The sequence below is a fragment of the Eleutherodactylus coqui genome, chromosome 10 (genome assembly GCF_035609145.1).
Source record: "Eleutherodactylus coqui strain aEleCoq1 chromosome 10, aEleCoq1.hap1, whole genome shotgun sequence".
NCBI classification, from domain to species: domain Eukaryota; kingdom Metazoa; phylum Chordata; class Amphibia; order Anura; family Eleutherodactylidae; genus Eleutherodactylus; species Eleutherodactylus coqui.
In genome coordinates, this window is record NC_089846.1 from 58,234,772 (window position 1) to 58,253,467 (window position 18,696).

The 18,696-nt window shown below is 43.3% G+C and overlaps 2 protein-coding genes across 3 annotated transcripts; one reads left to right on the forward strand and one right to left on the reverse strand.

The window, feature by feature from the left end:
- Positions 1-1,103: 1,103 nt before the first annotated feature.
- Positions 1,104-13,230, reverse strand: STK19 (serine/threonine kinase 19). Of its 2 annotated transcripts, none has more exons than XM_066581081.1 (7): positions 12,982-13,230; positions 6,633-6,778; positions 5,952-6,097; positions 3,292-3,527; positions 2,139-2,236; positions 1,554-1,701; positions 1,104-1,319 (listed from the first exon to the last, which is right to left on the reverse strand). In XM_066581081.1, the coding sequence occupies exons 2-7, from the start codon at positions 6,733-6,735 to the stop codon at positions 1,274-1,276; spliced, it is 777 nt and encodes a 258-aa protein (XP_066437178.1). In that variant the 5' UTR covers positions 6,736-6,778; positions 12,982-13,230; the 3' UTR covers positions 1,104-1,273. The 2 variants fall into 2 exon arrangements, with proteins under 2 accessions (XP_066437178.1, XP_066437177.1); XM_066581080.1 differs by lacking the exon at positions 12,982-13,230 and adding an exon at positions 10,685-10,840.
- Positions 10,859-18,696, forward strand: DXO (decapping exoribonuclease). The gene is made up of 7 exons (XM_066581079.1): positions 10,859-10,999; positions 12,010-12,394; positions 15,925-16,151; positions 16,340-16,559; positions 16,636-16,771; positions 16,861-16,955; positions 18,203-18,696. Exons 1-7 carry the CDS (start codon positions 10,963-10,965, stop codon positions 18,315-18,317), a joined length of 1,215 nt encoding a protein of 404 aa, XP_066437176.1. The 5' UTR covers positions 10,859-10,962; the 3' UTR covers positions 18,318-18,696.

The window sequence follows — 18,696 nt, forward strand, 5'->3', positions numbered from 1 at the left end:
AGGGTAAACTTCAAGATTTTGTCTAAACAGCTCGTTATAATGAATCTATGCAAGACTGACAAAACTGCAGTATGCCTATACAATTATGTTGACATTTTACAATAAACCACAACATAATTGAGGATATTTGGCAGCGTACATACAAAAAGCTGGCAAACAATTATTAGAAGATCTTTGGGCTGATTTTTTTTATCCTCCTCTCCCTTTTCATTCTTTTTTTTAATCTTCCTTAGCAAGTCAATACATTCCTTGTGCCATATTTTAATTTAGTAGCTAAAAGCAAGTGAAACCTTAAAGGCGACTTTTCACGCATCACATCTGGCAATCAGAATAATTCCTAGATCAACAACCCTTCTGAACAAACACAGGGTGTTTAACCTCTACAGGATACATGGGCGAAAAAGTAGTAATCCTGTGTTCAATTTTTTCATGTGGCCCACTACACTTACAGTATGAATAGCCTGATGACCCATTCATTTGGATGCTTTTTCCATCCGTGTAATTTCCATATTTTTAACGGACTGATCCCAGCCAGCTCATGGACCCATTGCTATTGACATGGGCATTTTTTAACACAAATCCATGGTCCATGTAAAAAACAAAATTGCAGCATGCCCTGCTGTGGTCCGTACTCATGGACCAGAATCACCCATGAAAGTCTATAGGAGCATAAAAACACACAGCGAACGCAAAATGTTATGTGTGTTCTCAGCGGTGTTTACGCATTTTACCAAGAGACATTGGAAAAAAAATGGCATCAATTGGGCCTTTATGTGCGTGAAAAACGATCACAGAAAGGTAAAAAACGCATATAGGCAGCAAAAATCTATGCAGCATGCGCGTACATATGCTGTGAAATCTTACTGCTTTTCATTTACCGAAATTACACCCGTGTGAATGAGGCCTTTGTCAGTCAACAGATGGATACTCCAGGAAACAGCCAGGTCAAAATCACTACACTCCTGCAGATAACAGCAGAGACTATATGTAATATTGTATGTCATCTCTTTAGCACTGAACATGTCTGACCGGCAGATCCTCTCCTACAGCAGATACGCAACTGCTCATCACATATGCAATAAGTTGGACATGAGGCATGAAAGTGATGAATAAATTAAGGAAATGAATTTATTATAATCCTCATAAATTCATTATAGAGCATGTTCTGCTGATCAGATGTATGACGAGGCTCATTGTGCAGCTCCTCTTGTTCCGGGTCTACAAACGGCAGGAATGTGAATTACAAAGGCACAGGGATGTTGAGAGTGGGACGCTATGTGTCCGAGAGACGGAGGAGGGCACCGGAGGGTGTGGGAACGCTGGAAGAGAAAAGAAAACCATATATGGATATAAGAATAATACACAAGTATTTACCACTATCACCGGGTTCCTTTATGCTTGCTGTCAGTGAATTGTGATGTTTCTGTATATGGCCGGAGGATGAAAGCCTGTACTACTATAATACTTCATTATCAGATTAAATTATATATGTGAAATCTGAATGGTTGCTGTGACTAACTCAATGGTTTACTCTTATTCTTCTGAGGTCTCACCAGTCTACTAGTCCGGCCCCGATGATGTCATGGATGTGATACTCCATTCCCAACTTCAGCGCTGGAGGAGGTTTTCTAGTGGACAGATCAGTTAGAAGGACTTCTTTATATCGCGAACGTCTGATCTGTAAAAGAAGAGCTTTTCTTCCTGTGCAACACAAGGGAGAGATAAGGACAAGCCATCAGTGCTGGAAATAGATGATGATACATACATTGGGGTGTATACCAGCACCAGCCAGCTGCACTAAAGTTCTTGTAAAGCTACATCCCCTACCACACCCAAGAAATATGTTCACCTAGCACTAACATCCTCCTAAGGTGGCAATGGGCCCTAAATGATTTGCTGCCATTTATGCATCCGTCCTTGAAGAAAATCAGGAAAATGTTCTTTACTATGAGACTGGCACTATGAACAATGAGTCTGAGATGGCAGGGGTTAATAAGAAGGTAGCATTATGAGGCCAACTCCAAGACTGCATTACTATGAGCATGGCACTAAAAGGCTGGTATTATAGAAGATACTATTAGGTGGCCACTATGTGGACTGCTAATAGTACTGATAATATGGACTGCAAGTAGGATTACCTTTTGTATAATGTTTGCTGAACTTTCCGACTCCGGGGATGGACAGCCACCAACTCCCGGCATCCCGCACGGTGAGCAGCCCAGAACGGACCAGCTGCCTGAGAGTGAAATTAATAGTGAGATGAAACTTAGCAAAGCCTGATCACCTCCTATTACGGTATGTGCACACAGCAGAACCAGTTACTGTAGAGTTTGTGCTTTCCAATAGGACAATTCTGCATGAGGATTTCTTAAAGGGGTTGTCCCGCGGCAGCAAGTGGGTCTATACACTTCTGTATGGCCATATTAATGCACTTTGTAATGTACATTGTGCATTAATTATGAGCCATACAGAAGTTATAAAAAGTTTTTCACTTACCTGCTCCGCTGCTGGCGTCCTCGTTCCCATGGTTGCCGTCTAATTTTCGCCGTCTAAAATGGTCGAATGGCCAAATTAGACGCGCTTGCGCCGTCCGGGTCTTCTGCTTTTCTGAATGGGGCTCCGTGTAGCTCCGTCCCGTCACGTGCCGATTCCAGCCAATCAGGAGGCTGGAATCGGCAATGGACCGCACAGAAGCCCTGCGGTCCACGGAGGAAGAAGATCCCGGTGGCCATCTTCAGCAGGTAAGTATAGAAGTCACCGGAGCGCGGGGATTCAGGTAAGCGCTGAGCGGTTTTTTTTTTAAGTCCCTGCATCGGGGTTGTCTCGCGCCGAACGGGGGGGGGGGGGGGGGGAGGTTGAAAAAAAAAAAACGTTTCGGCGCGGGACAACCCCTTTAAATCGGAATCTGCGTCCAAAAGTGACACTAGAGCCCAAGTGTTCGACCTGCAATCTCTGCACCCCCTAGATTTACTCTCCTGTTTATCAGCATTATATTGTTTCCATTAGGAGACTACTAAAATGTGACATTAAGTCAAACAGGAGTACGGCTTCAACCAAGTTACTAAACTGTAGGAGGTTCCAATATTAAATATCTGCTGCTATACTATAATAAATGAATCTCATGAACTCCGGATCACACATTATACTGGTCTAATAAGTAAAGCAGGAATAAAGAAATACTTGTAGAATGTGAGAGACGTTACCTGGTCTCACATACTGCTGGGGTTGTCAGGAGATGATTGGTATAGTTCCCTTTACTATTAACCCTATAGCATAAGGTTGTATCCTTACGTGATCTCTGCATCACTGAACCGCTCTCTCTCCATCAACTCCTCTCCATTGTAACTGATTTTAGAGGGAGTGAAGAGGCTGGAGTCCAGGAAGCGCCGGACGACGGAGGCTCCTGAACTCCCATCTATGCTTCTGATGACGGCCCCAAGAAAATCCTCTTTCCTGACAACAAGGAAAGTGTCTGGATCAAAGCCGGGCTGCACAAGGCACACCTCGCTGTTCAGCTGTAACGTGTTCTGCAAGAGAAAAGAATTTATCACAATGCGTTATGGGAGCTGTCCCATAATAAAACAACCACAGAAATGTCACATACAGATTCAGGGAGTCACAGGAAATTCCGGACAAGGGATATATCCATCACTGGTTCTGTCAAATATCTTTTATCAAAAATGTCACACTCCTCATGCTTCAAGTCCCTCACTCCTATCAGGGTGACTACCCACTAGCGTTTGCGAATTAGCGACGTTTTTTTCCCCAGGTGTCTATGGGACTTTGTAATGTTAAAAACGCATCAGGGCAAAAATAAATAAATAAATTTAAAAAATAATCGCAATTTCGCAGTAACATAGACACCTGGGGGGAAAAACGCTGCGAATTTCGCAGTGAAAAAGAACTGTAGTGCGTAGTCACCCTAATACTGCCTCCTATGTACAAGAATATAACTACTATTATACTGCCTTCTATGTACAAGAATATAACTATAACCGGTATAATACTGTTCCCCATGTACAAGAATATAACTACTATAATACTGCCCCCCATGTACAAGAATATAACTACTATAATACTGCCCCCCATGTACAAGAAGATAACTACTATAATACTGCTCCCTATGTACAAAAATATAACTACTATAATACTACCCCCTATATACAAGAATATAACTACTATAATACTGCCTTCTATGTACAAGAATATAACTATAACCGGTATAATACTGCCCCCTATGTACAAGAATATAACTACTATAATACTGCTGCCTATGTACAAGAATACAACTACTATAATACTACCTCCTATGTACAAGAATATAACTACTATAATACTGCCTCCTATGTACAAGAATATAACTACTATAATACTGCTGCCTATGTACAAGAATACAACTACTATAATACTACCTCCTATGTACAAGAATATAACTACTATAATACTGCCTCCTATGTACAAGAATATAACTACTATAATACTGCCTCCTATGTTCAAGAATATATCTACTATAATACTTCCTCCTATGTACAAGAATATAACTACTATAATACTGCCTCCTATGTACAAGAATATAACTACTATAATACTGCCCCCTATGTACAAGAATATAACTACTATAATACTGCCTCCTATGTACAAGAATATAACTACTATAATACTGCCCCCTATGTACAAGAATATAACTACTATAATACTGCCCCCTATGTACAAGAATATAACTACTATAATACTGTCCCCTATGTACAAGAATATAACTACTATAATACTGCCCCTATGTACAAGAATATAACTACTATAATACTGCCCCCTATGTACAAGAATATAACTACTATAATACTGCCCCCTATGTACAAGAATAGAACTACTATAATACTGCCCCTATGTACAAGAATAGAACTACTATAATACTGCCCCCTATGTACAAGAATATAACTACTATAATACTGCCCCCTATGTACAAGAATATAACTACTATAATATTTCTCCTATGTACAAGAATATAACTACTATAATACAGCCTCCTATCTACAAGAATATAACTACTATAATATTTCTCCTATGTACAAGAATATAACTACTATAATACAGCCTCCTATGTACAAGAATATAACTACTATAATACTGCCCCCTATGTACAAGAATATAACTACTATAATACTGCCCCCTATGTACAAGAATATAACTACTATAATACTGTCCCCTATGTACAAGAATATAACTACTATAATACTGCCCCTATGTACAAGAATATAACTACTATAATACTGCCCCCTATGTACAAGAATATAACTACTATAATACTGCCCCCTATGTACAAGAATAAAACTACTATAATACTGCCCCCTATGTACAAGAATAAAACTACTATAATACTGCCCCCTATGTACAAGAATATAACTACTATAATACTGCCTCCTATGTACAAGAATATAACTACTATAATACTGCCCCTATGTACAAGAATATAATTATTATAATACTGCCCCCTATGTACAAGACTATAACTACTATAATACTGCCCCCTATGTACAAGACTATAACTACTATAATACTGCCCCCTATGTACAAGACTATAACTACTATAATACTGCCCCTATGTACAAGAATATAACTATTATAATACTGCCCCCTATGTACAAGACTATAACTACTATAATACTGCCCCCTATGTACAAGACTATAACTACTATAATACTGCCCCCTATGTACAAGACTATAACTACTATAATACTGCCTCCTATGTACAAGAATAAAACTACTATAATACTGCCCCCTATGTACAAGAATAAAACCACTATAATACTGCCCCCTATGTACAAGAATATAACTACTATAATACTACCCCTATGTACAAGAATATAACTACTATAATACTGCCTCCTATGTACAAGAATATAACTACTATAATACTGCCTCCTATGTACAAGAATATACCTACTATTACTTACCAGTAACCTATCTATAGTGGTGCGATCTCGGCTCAGACTGTAGAGTTGATGTCTCAGGAACATGGGGGGAAGAGAGTCATTGAAGAGTTTGCGTGGGAATAGTTCCCAGAGATAGGATAAGGCATCCTGAGGATTTTCTGTGAAATCTGAGAAGAAATAAGAAGAAAGTGACGTGCTGCGCCGCAAATTATAAAATATATGAGAGATCAAGCGTCATCAATAGTTCAGTTATTGTTGGGATCTTAGACAGATGCTGAACAGGAGATAATGGAAGATTCCAGAATACAAGATGAATGCAGCATCAATAGATACTGGGCTTCATTTATCAATGGAATTGTTGCCCATAGCAACCAGTCAGAACTCAGCTTTGATTTCTTAAATTGCTTAGGTAAAATGAAAGTTGCTTGGTGATTGGCTGCTATGGGCAACAAGGTATTAGACAGTTTTGATAAATGGGGCCCATAATGGAGTTGCTCTCAGTATGTGTTATACAATTAGGCTGAGTTTCCACATGGCACCTGGCAATAACTATTAAGATGCAAAGCTCTTGCTGATTGGCTGCTAGGCACAGACAAACAGAATACCAGCTAGATGCCAGGCACTGGAATCATGCTGGCACACAGCTATGGGTTCAGTTGGTGCCCACCAGTTGCCTACAGATGCCTCCAGTGACGTCATTACCTGGATATGGTGATGGATACACATTTACAGCAGATATCAGATGTTCTTCCCTTGGTTTCTTTACTTTGAAAGGGTCACAGATCAGCTTGCGTTTGCGGTTCATGAAGCGGAAGTGGGCGGGGTAAGCGAGGGAGAGGACTGGCGTTCTGCATGAAAAGAAAAATATACAAGTTCTGAAAGGGACAGTACAAACCTGCACAACATGCAGCCTGGCAGAGGATTCCTTGAGGCCCGCGGACTGTGACATGATCATGATGGCCATAAAGTTAACCCTTTGCAATCCAATTTTGGATTCAGGGTTTCCTAGGAGGCTTTCTCTTTCTACCATTATACAATGGCGCCATCTGCTGGCTAGAGCCAGTACTGCGGTATGGGACATGCTGGAGAGGCCCCCAACAACAGAACGGCCAGTAATATACAGTAAGAATACCCTGCCGGACGTCTTTCGACATCGGAACTGTACAGCCTTCAGCCAGAATGTCTTCAGACGTCAGACAGTGGATTGGAAAGGGTTAAGGCAGTGGCAGGTAGATGTTAATTGACCCCCTGCCAGTGAGGGTCCACACCTTGGATATTTCTCATAGACGGGCTGGCACTGTGACTGCTAGTGTTTGTATCAAAGGAGAATTGGGCATTATGGGTCACAGAGAGGCTCCAGCTTAACGTCAGGTACATTTTCAGAACTGATGGGACACTGTGGACCTAGTGCAGTTACTCCCGTGTCTGTGCGACCCCCAGAACCCTCAGAATCGCCTATAGGCGTAGCTGATCATCTGGCCCTTATCATGCTTAGTATCTATGGGTAGGTAAATTCCTGATATTAAACAGGATGGTCATATCTTCCCCATTGGAGCGCCTCCCGGGGTAATATGGCCGAAATAATAAATCAAGGTTTTACTATAGATCTTCCCCTGCATATACTCAACCCACTTTGATGACATCTGAAAAAGGGCGGTGGGATCATGGTTCTGCAGAGCCTTAAGACTAAGGCCTCCCTCACACAGGCATTTGCAGAAGCGCAGCGGTTTTCAACGCTGCCTTTACTGCTGATTCCGCCAGGTTTCAGCAGCGCTGGCATGCATTCTGCCGGCATTGTGGCTGCTGAAAACGCAGCAAAGGATGCTGAAAAAAAAATAATATATATATTTTTAAAAAAAATCAATATTCACCCGGAACGTGTCATTGGGGTCCCCAGACCTCTGTGCAGCTTTCCCTGCACTTGTCAAGCTGGCAGAGGATCTTTTGCCAATCACGGCGATTGGAAATCCCCAACTCTAGCAGCAGATTGCTCTGATTGGCTGATTGACAGCCCACATAAGCCAATCACAGCCAGAACTGAATGAATGGCCATGATTATGCATGCAGCGCTGGCTGTGATTGGCTGTCACTCACATCTGACTCAGCCAATCAGAGCAATCTCTAGCTGGAGGCTGGGAATTCAATGTATGTCTATAGCAGAAGAGGCTCTGTTGACATGATAGTGAAGTAATACACCTCTGATGGTACGTCTCTGGATGTATACACTGTTTTAGAGGCGCCGGGGTTGGCTTATTTTTAAGTAGGGGGGAACTGTAGTGTCCCAGAGCAACGTCCCCTCCATAACTGTCACACATGCATTGTCTTATGTGGATGCACTGTGCAAAGCTGTCATATTTACTTACTGTATGTGTGTTGCATAGCTACAGTGTTTGAAGGGTTAACTCCCATAAAATCATTGCCCGTCAGCTCTGCTGCATGTTGAATGTATCTATCCTACTGTGTCATGTAGCACAAGTGAGGTGATAAATGTGAGTGAGCAGGAAGGAGTCTGTCGTTCTTCTTCTTTCTGTGTTGGAGCAGGGTTCCATCTTACCCGCTGCTCGGAGCTAACACACAGCCGCATAGGAGCACCATCAGCTTCCATGTTGGTGAAGGTGGAAGAATTGGAACGACATCCCGTAGCGCATGTAGAATGGATGTAGCAGGAGCGAGTCCATTACAGAGAGAAAGAGAGCGCACAACCCCCATCATCCTACCTTACACAAACCAGGTACCCGTTCACACAACAGGCACTTATTTTTCCTGTGTGTCCATCCGCCATTAGGATCACCACACAGAGGTACGTGATTGTGACACCAATCTGGAGAAAATGCAGGGTGCATTTAAGCTAAGCCTTCTTCTAAGTAATTTTGTCTTGCCAGAGAGTACGTGGAGAGGATCTTGTCTAGTTACCTCCTCCGGAGCGTATATATATGACGTCCATGACAATAACATATAGATAACGTGGACTATAGGGCCGTATTGTTCCTGTGTATTTTTCCTCCCAACCTCTGAGCTTCTGCCTGTAACTGCTGCTGTGAACGTACCGGTAATTATTAGAGATGAGCGAGCGTACTCGGATAAGCACTACTCGCTCGAGTAATTGGCTTTATCCGAGTATCGCTGTGCTCGAGTCTAAAGATTCGGGTGCCGGCACGAAGCGGGGAGCTGCAGGGGAGAGCGGGGAGGAACGGAGGTAAGATCTTTCTCTCCCTCTCTCCCGCCCGCTCTCCCCTGCTCCCTGCTGCGACTCACCTGTCAGCCGCAGCGGCACCCGAATCTTTAGCCCCGAGCACAGCGATACTCGGATAAAGCAAATTACTCGAGCGAGTAGTGCTTATCCGAGTACGCTCGCTCATCTCTAGTAATTACCTGTTTGCAACGTTTATCTAAGTAAAGTTATACCAGGCCTCAACTGTTCCTGAGGACCCGAGGTACGATACATCTGTCCAGCGTTTATTACTCCGCCGCATAGAATAAAGGTGTGTGGGAACAGTGGCGTCACGACGTGATATATATATATACTTTCATAAATATTCCCCGTGTTACCACTCAGTTACACCGTGACAGGGACTACTCCCCGGCCTTATGCAGAGTAAGTGTATGTGAATAGTCCGTTACAATTGCTTTGGCATCTCTCTCAGGACGCTGCAGCTGGACAATGGCGCCAATCTGGATGAGGGTGTAAAAAAAAAATAAAAAGCTAAATATAAAAAAAATGCCTGAATTGCTTTTTTTCCCATACAGCTGCACATAAAACACCCAATTAATCAAAAAGTTAAATGTACCCCAAAATGTTACCATTGGAAACTGCAAAAATACAAGATTTCACAGAAAAGTAAAACTCTTAATGCAACGATGTGAATAAATACTTCAATTAAAAAAATCGTAATACATGGAAAACAGATGGACGTTCGGTGTCGCTATAACGTTAGTGATCCGCAGAATAACGGTAACGTCGTTTAGGCAATCCACGTGTCCGTATTTTTCGTGTGTCCTTAAAAGCGCAGCGTGACGTATTTTTTGCGTTTCTGCCTCCGTATCGCCATTCTTTTCTATTGAGCAAAAACAGATCAGTATTTGCCCAGCAGAAAATAAATAAAATATGGAGGCAAATAATGCTGAAATACTGAAGACACGGAGCTTTAATGTCGCCCGTAACATGGACCCGTATTACAGACGTGTTACAATACGCTTGTGTGAAACCGAGCTCATGCTGTACAGTGAGTGACATACAAAACAATGGCAGAATTTCAGGCCCCCCTCCTTTCAGAATTTCAGGCCCCCCTCCGCCTCCCAAAAATCGAGGTTAATAAGAGTTAAACAACACATTACATGTATCCCAAAGTGGTCCCAAGAAATAGTACGGTTCAGCCCCCAAAATAAAAGGTCTTATGACTATTTAATATAGCGAAAAATAAGAAAATCCATTACGATCCATAAAGTTTAAAAAAATAAATAAATGAATTTTTAAAAAACTCGAAATTTTAATTTTTTGCAAAATCGTCCAACCCTATTCCAGCCTATAATAGTGCCTGCCACACCTGTGCCCATATAATAGTAATGTGACCCTCCACTGTGTACCACAGTATACATCAGCACACTCCATGGTCATAGGGTCTACATCAGCGCCCTCTACAGTGCACCATGGTCATAGGGTCTACATCAGCGCCCTCTACAGTGCACCATGGTCATAGTGTCTACATCAGGGTCCCTGTGAAAGCCTGAAGTACACACATCTACAACAGACATACCTCCAGCCTTCTCGTCCCCCTACACTCTGCTGTACACACCAGCCGCGCCAGAGCCGGCGTTATCCGGCCGCCATTTTTTCGGAGCCGAAAGCCTATTAGAATGCGCGTATTACAAGTACACCCTGCCGCCACAGAAGACGTAACTGTGACGTGGCGTTTGCCCTCTAGTGTCAGTAACCTATACCTGATGACGTGTACGGGTGCCGAGAGGCTCAGATATTCCGTCGCCTTTATTAAATGTCATCATTCCTCTTAAAGAGATAGACGAGAAAAAAAAAATGGAAGAAGCTTTACAAACAGCCAGAGACAGAAAAGGTGAGGAGTTGTAGGAGTTAATAATGCAAGCATTCACTATTTGTATAGCCATATACTTTCCTACATGCTGAGAGCTGTAGTTATACTGAAGCTGTGGTTTGGACCTAGGGTGTTGTATTATGGGAGAGTTTCCTTTATAATTGTAATGGATCCCTTTAATAGTGGGGGTGGTTATGATAATAAGCTACAGGGAGGGCATTAGTAGGGGTCAGTCTGCCCTGTGAGATCTTGGTGGGGTTCACAGTACTTTGCGAGGGAACCTGCTGGTGGTCACTGTGCCATAGGGGGCGTCACAGGGGCAGCCACAATGCCATTGGGTGTGTATTTTGTGGTCATATTGCCACAGGGGGTATCAGTGGTACCTAAGGACATCAGCGGTGGTCAGTCTGACATTGGGGGGGTGATAGTGACAGTCATTCCGCCATTTGGGCATCAGTGGTGTTCACAGTGCCATGAGAAGGATAACGGTGGTGGTCAATGTGCCATAGGGGCTATCACACTGGCAGCCATAATGTCATTGGGTGCGTTTTTGTGCGGACAGATTGCCACGGGGGAACGAGAGTGAATCAGTGGTCATTAATGGAGCTTGTGGCAGTCGGTCTACCATGTGGGGCTTCAGTGGCAGTCATGATGCGAATTGCTATGGGGCATCAATGGCGGTCAGTCTGCCCTGTTGGGTGTTGGTGGCATTCACTCAGGCACGGGGTTGCCTGTTGCATACTTGCTTATTTAGAAACATTGTGGTCCACTAAAAAATGGAGAACCATTCCCTGGGCCAGTATGCAAGGCACATACAATCACTGTGTATGGCCTGGTGGGCCGGGGGCTGTTATGGCCTACAACTGCTGGAGGATGTGTAAAGCTGTGGGTCTGTAATTCATGGAAGAAGTGACACAACTATGAAGCTTGCACTTTTTAAAAGGCTCTCGTGCCAGTGTCTTGATGGTCCGGTACCTCATCCGGTGCCGGCTACTGTCATGTACTGTATTGTTTCATATTCTGTATTTCAGTGAGCAAGCACAAAAGAGGCCTTGACCAGGAAGCACCTGATGTCCCACGGACGAAGAGCCCTCACATCCCCCCTTCTCCTTTAAGTGCACGTCCCTCCTTCTACCAGGGCTCATTTCCTTTCTACAGACTGCCCTCAGAACTTGGTTCTTTCTCCCTGGATGAGAAGCGATGCTACCATAATGATGCCCGGCGCTTACGATATCTAAGTCCGCCCCCGGGGATGGATCGGGGAGAAGCTTCACTTGGATGGGACCTAATGGATGGATTTGAGGATCGCTATGTATGTCGTAATGAAGACGATAAAGAGGGGCTTCTGCATATTTTAACATGGGTAAAAGAGAACAAAGGGCTTCTGCGAGGGAATGGACGTTCTGCTAGTGACAGGTGTGTGACATGGGAGGAGATGGCGATATGTTGTGCGTGCCTGTAGGACTGGATCTATAAATGGGGCCCTGTGTCTCAAAACGTGGTCTTTATGCCGAAAGCAACCGAAGGGCAGCTTTTGTTTTATTGGTTCACGGTCATCATGGTGATGGAGCAATGCGTAGGAAAAGCCTCCAACTGCAAGTCTGCCCTTTTAGTAGATCCCGGGAGCCACGGATTACCACCTTGGAGAGGGAAAAAGTGGCCTTCTTGCCCATAACAAATATACAGGTTAGGGTCTCATTCTTTTAGTGCAATTTACAAAACTAGATTGACGCGATATTCACTTCCAAACATAAAATGGCCTCATTCACATTTGTGATGCTATGCAGGGAAAAAAAATATTTTAAATCGCTGTATGTCCTTTCTTTTTGCCATATTGCCCATTGCTTTTAATGGGGCTGGCGGCAGCAGCGCGAGCCCCATAGAAAACAATAGGAGAACATCGCGATCCCCTGACGCAGCTGTGCTAGCCGTGCCGGGGGATTCCTCCAGCCCCGTAGGGATGCAAGGTTGCTTCCATGATATAAGAAAAAAATAGATCTCACCCTCAAAAGCGGGAACCCCACAGCCCAGCGATGATAATTGGCGGAGCCCAGACCGGAAGAGAACAATCAGCTTCAGCGGAATAACCGCATTTAAATGAAAAAAAAAAGTTCGGCTTCAACGTCTGCAATCTTCTTTATTTCAGGGAGAGACCTCATGTAAACGTGTAGCAAGGATCCAAACGCGTTTCGGCTCTTCCTGCAGCCTTTTTTAACAGCTATTCACACGCTGAGAAACACGGTCCTATAGAACAAAAAAGTCTAAAAGCAAACAGATGTACAGCTTGTGCTGGTTGCAGTCTAATTGCTGGGTGGATCCGCACTCCATTCATTCACACCCAGCTTAGTTGCAGGTTTTCAATGAATATATTAAACTAGATCTAGAAGGAAACACACATTACTGAATCTCAGATTAAACATCATAGTCGTGTATGTGTTCGTATGGTATAGAGGAAAAAAAGGGCTTTCATTGATGTACAGGGATTGGTGGGCAATCTGGGGACAAAATGCCCATAGATGTGTCTAAGAATGAAACATTCACTTTCACTGCCATTCCCATCTACCTGTATTGTTGACATACTACCAAGAAACGTTCAGCAATAAATTAAGATCGGACTTAACCCAATAATTTTTAATAGAAAATATAATATAATAAGACTATAATGAAAGGACATCTAGCATTGGCCTGAGAGGCTTTAACCCTTTCCAATCCACTGTCTGACGTCTAAAGACATTATGATTTAAGGCTGTACAGCTCCGATGTTGGAAGACGTCCGTCGGGGTTCTCTTACTGTATATCGCCAGCCTCTCTGCTGTCAGAGCCTTTCCAACATGTCACCTCATGCAGTACTGGCTTTAGCCGGCAGATAGCGCCGTTGTATAACGGCAGCAAAAGAGTAAGCCCCCTAGGAAAACCAGGACACAAATTGGATTGGAAAGGGTTAATAGCATGCATCAGCTCCAACATATTCAGCCTTTTCACTAATCGGCAGTACACAACCGCCTGTGAACAGTGACCTAGTGAGGTCTTATATGTGTCCATCAGGAAGAGAAGAGAGTTAAGAAAGGCTTTAACTGGTGTAAGAGAAGTAACGGGGGATTTAGTGAAAAATGATCTCAAATGGATTACTAAAGAACAAGATGTTGTATTGTTCATAGTCAACAGGGATATGTATGGGGAAATAAAATGTAGTGATGTAACCCGACATCTTTAGGTGTCCTGCTAAGTACTTCTCAACAGGAATAAAATCGATTGCTGTAATATCCAAAGGTTGATGTATGAGGTTTAATATGAGATTCAGTAATGTGTGTTTCCTTCTAGATATAGTTTAATATATCCATTGGAAACCTGCAACTAACCTGGGCGTGAATGACTGGAGTGCGGATCCACACAGCAGTTAGTCTGCAACCAGCACAAGTAATCAAGCTGTACATCTGTTTGTTTTTAGACTTTTTTGTTCTATAAGACCGTGTTTGTCAGTGTGTGAATAGCTGTTGAAAAAGGCTGCAGGACAAGCCGAAACGCGTCCAGATCCTTGATACACGTTTACATGAGGTCTCTCCCTGAAACAAAGAAGATTTCAGATGTTGAAATTGAACTTTTTTCTTAATTTTATATACTGTTTCCATGTGAAAACTCCTCACATCCAGGGGTTTCCACATGGTTTGCGAGGGTGATATCAGGCTGTGATTCATGGCCTGATATCGCCCTCACCGGTGTGAAGGAGCCCTGACTCTCCCTAGCGGCACTGTTGGCTGAAGTACAACAGCGCCACTAGACTTAACATAGGAACTTTGACCTTGTGTGACCGGTCACTCAGTGTATCAATATTTAGGATTTTACGGCGAGGTGAGGATGTCACAAATCTAATGACTCCAAAATCATCCATCAAAGGTCACGCAAAGGGGTCAAAGAGTGGTGCAAGAAAAAGCCTGTAGGCTATTTTATATTAGATGTCCTGAGCAATATGAATATAAAATAGGGAATAAAGAGGAAGAACTAAGTCATCCTAAGCGATATTATGTAAACATATTTTTAGAAAAAAGTTCGGTAATCTCACCTCTTAGACCAAAATCTGCAGTCCCACCTAACTTCCACCAGGCTGTGAAATAATGGATTGGATCCCTTTCTCATTCTTTCATTATTTCTCTGTACTGGCTTGGGAGTTCACTAGAGAAGAAGCTAGGCAGAATAGATGGCACACAATTATGGCATTTAGGAAAATAAGGATTCCCCATAAGCCAAAAAAAAGTACGACATTAAAGGCTATTGGATACCTTTTTGGGGGGCAATTTTTTTTTTTTAAATGCATGTATTTTTGGCTGACAAACATTTTTGAAATAGGGTTTAATTACAACTTTTGCTTCATTCCCTTCTGTATTTATCTGCACCTTCTTATCAGCTAATTTATGACCATAACTAATTTAAGATAAACTGTTGGGGTCATACATTGGAAGATCAGAACATGCAGAAGAGATGTGGCCCCTTTGACACTGAAGGAGAATCTCATGCTTCTCGTTTGCCCGAGTGAATGAGCTGGTGACGTCGGCTCTAGCTGGTTCGCACTCGACAGTTTCTTTAGTTCTTTCACTTATTGTTCAGTATTTCACATTCCTATGTGAAAGACTGAAGATCAGTGTATAAATGGCACGATAAGACCCCCAGACAAGGCTGATTTTTTTTATGCCGGCTGAAACTGAACGGCCAACAAGAACTGCACTTCTCTCGTTCGTCGTTAAGTCATTGTCTCGCGTATTAAACTAAAGAATTCTCGTTCAGTTTCACTCGTTAGAATGATTTTCTGAATGATATTGTTTCGTCTTAATGCAGAATTAGACTGCGATGTCTTGCATTCAAGTGCTGCCCACAGCCTTTAATGTCTAGGTACGGAGTGTGACACCAGAACTGCAAAAGTTTCCTAATAACATTTTCTGTCCTATCTCTAGACCGGTAGACCGAGACTTTGTCACCTGGCGGGGTCACCTAACGAAGATTTTGTGCACCCCATATGAGACCCAAGAAGGCTGGATCCTGGCAGTCACCCTGTTTAAGGGCACCCTGTATATCAGTGAGAGGGAGACTGCAGTTGCTTACAAGAAGAGGAAAGAGAGGACTCGGGAACAGGAGAAGCTCATGTACTCTGGGTACAAGTTCGAGAGCTACATGTGTGCAGGTCTGTCCATTTCCATTCTCTTGAAGTGGTATGAACCACTTTACGTGACCAATAATACATGTACATTAGACAGTGTGAGGACATGTGATAGACCCCCTAGTAACAGTACCCTAGTGGGTGCTATTGCACTGGCTGAACTGTAGGAAATCCCTTGCTGTATTTCTTATAAAATCTGCTTCTCTACCCAGATTCTCCCGATGGCTCTCCTTGTCCATCTGAAGTTGTGAACACCAACGAGGGATTTTGTAGCGTCTTGCTGGGTCGTCTTGCATCCCATTCTTTTTTGGTTTCAGGAGAGGTGGACTGCAAAGACTCAAGCAGCAGTAATCCTTCCCCTCCATCTTGCTATGTAGAGCTTAAGACAAGTGCCCAGATACGGAATTCCCACCAAGAGCGCAGCTTCCACAGGTGCCTGCCCTACCTAGTCATTCCACCATTCCTGCAGCCACTGTATGGAGAATGAAGGTCTTCTCTTCTCCACCAGGTACAAACTCCTGAAGTGGTGGTGCCAGTCCTTTCTGCTTGGGATTCCCCTCATTGTCGCTGGGTTTCGGAATCCAAAAGGAAGAATTGTATCTCTAGAGAAGTTCAGAACGTCAGAAATCCCCCACTTAGTCCGGGTAATATGAGGGGTTGGAGCTGCCTGCGGGGTGTCTCTTCCATAATGTAACTTGTTGTACAGAGAACAATGTATTTGTCCTTGGTGCAGGGTGACAGGCAGAGCTGGGATCCAGCCGTGTGTATGAACTTCTGTAATGCATTCCTCGATTATATCAAGAAAGTGGCGATCACAGATGACCCCAGGTAAGAAGGCGACAGCGATGATGGTCCAATCTGATGTGCACATGCTGAACCGCCACCTCATTCACTTCTATGGGATGGATGGAGAGTGATATGCTCAGTTATCTCCCTCCATCCCACTGCATTGGTGTGAATGGAGTAATGGTCACACATGCTCACCACAGCTTCATTCACTTGGGGCATTCGGGTAGTGTTCACAGGACCACTGGATAGAGGATAAATGTTTTTGGTGGTAAAACCCCCTTAGGATGTGTTCGCTTGTGGCGTAGTTTCACAGCGGAGAAAATCCACATCAAATGGTATGTATTTTGATACAGATTTGCTGTGCATATTTTTTGCACTGCGAAAAATATGCAGCAAATCCAATTTAAGGGTGCATTCACACTTGGCGGAAGTTCGCCTATTAAACATCTAGGACAGTGAAAGGGCTTAATCTCGGGATCCCTGTGATTTATGTCAATGAGGGGGTTAGTGTAGGCATCATTAGTGGTCTATAATAGTGAAATCATAAAACTGAAGATCTCTGCTGGAGGGCAAAAAAAAGGTCTTAGTAGTTACCCCCTCTGTGGGCTCCAGCATTGCTCTGGCTGTAACTCCCGTTTTCTTCTTGCACTAATCATCGAGTTGAGTGTAGGAAGAGGAATGTGTAGCTATACCTGTAGGGCTTCCAATTTTTCTGTATGAGCAGGCTGAGTGAGTCAGGCGCACTCTGCCCAATCGTAAAAGGGGCATTTTCATTTCATGGTAGAGTTGGAAGGGACCTCCAGGGTCATCGGGTCCAACCCCCTGCTCAGTGCAGGATTCACTAAATCATCCCAGACAGATATTTGTCCAGCCTTTGTTTGAACACTTCTATTGAAGGAGAACTCACCACCTTCCGTGGTAACCTGTTCCACTCATTGATCACGCTCACTGTCATTGGTCACATCTGTTGGATAGGTGAAAACAAATAATGGTGGAGGTCCGATTGCTGGGACACCACCAGTCGGGAGACCAAAGAAAATTAATGGAAGTATATAACAAGATTGATTATACACTCAGGCTGTTAAGAGGAACAGAAGTATTGGGAAGAGTTAATGTCTATTTAATACTGTATGCAATGAGGCAATAATTTGCCTGGGGCTGATCTCTCTCCCAGGTAGCTGACTAGTACAGCAGTGCACAGTAATATCGTTGCTAGTCATCTTGGCAATTTCTTCAATCTCGCAGCTTGTTAATGCATCTGTATCAGACAGTCTTTTTCTTCGCAGGGTGGTCTTCGTGTTCTCCTGGGAGCCGGGTCAGGACATCACTTTCACTGTCGAAGCAGATTCTGCTAACTTGGTTGTTCCAGACTGGTACGTGCAGGCGTTATCACAGGGATGAACAGGAGTCCTACAGCAGAATAACCCAAAACTTCATACCATGCTGATCCTACAGCTGTCTGCTGGGGGCTGAAGTATGTCTTCTGACTCTGGAGTTTGCCACCAACAAGGACTGACTATTAATTGACCGGACACCGGTCTTTGTTTTTTAAGCAACAGAAATAGGGATATAAGAACTGTGACAAAAATATTATTAGGTGAACTTACCTGGTGTAAGCGGTCAAACCACCGGAAGAGGAAAACCACTAAACCCAGAAGTCCCCCTCAGAGGCGGATACAGGTTGTTTTCAAATATTCAAATTCCCCCAACAAAAAAGCTGCAGGATCCGTCCCCACAATAAATGAGGCGAGAATATGAAAAAAATCTTGTGCTTCTTTAC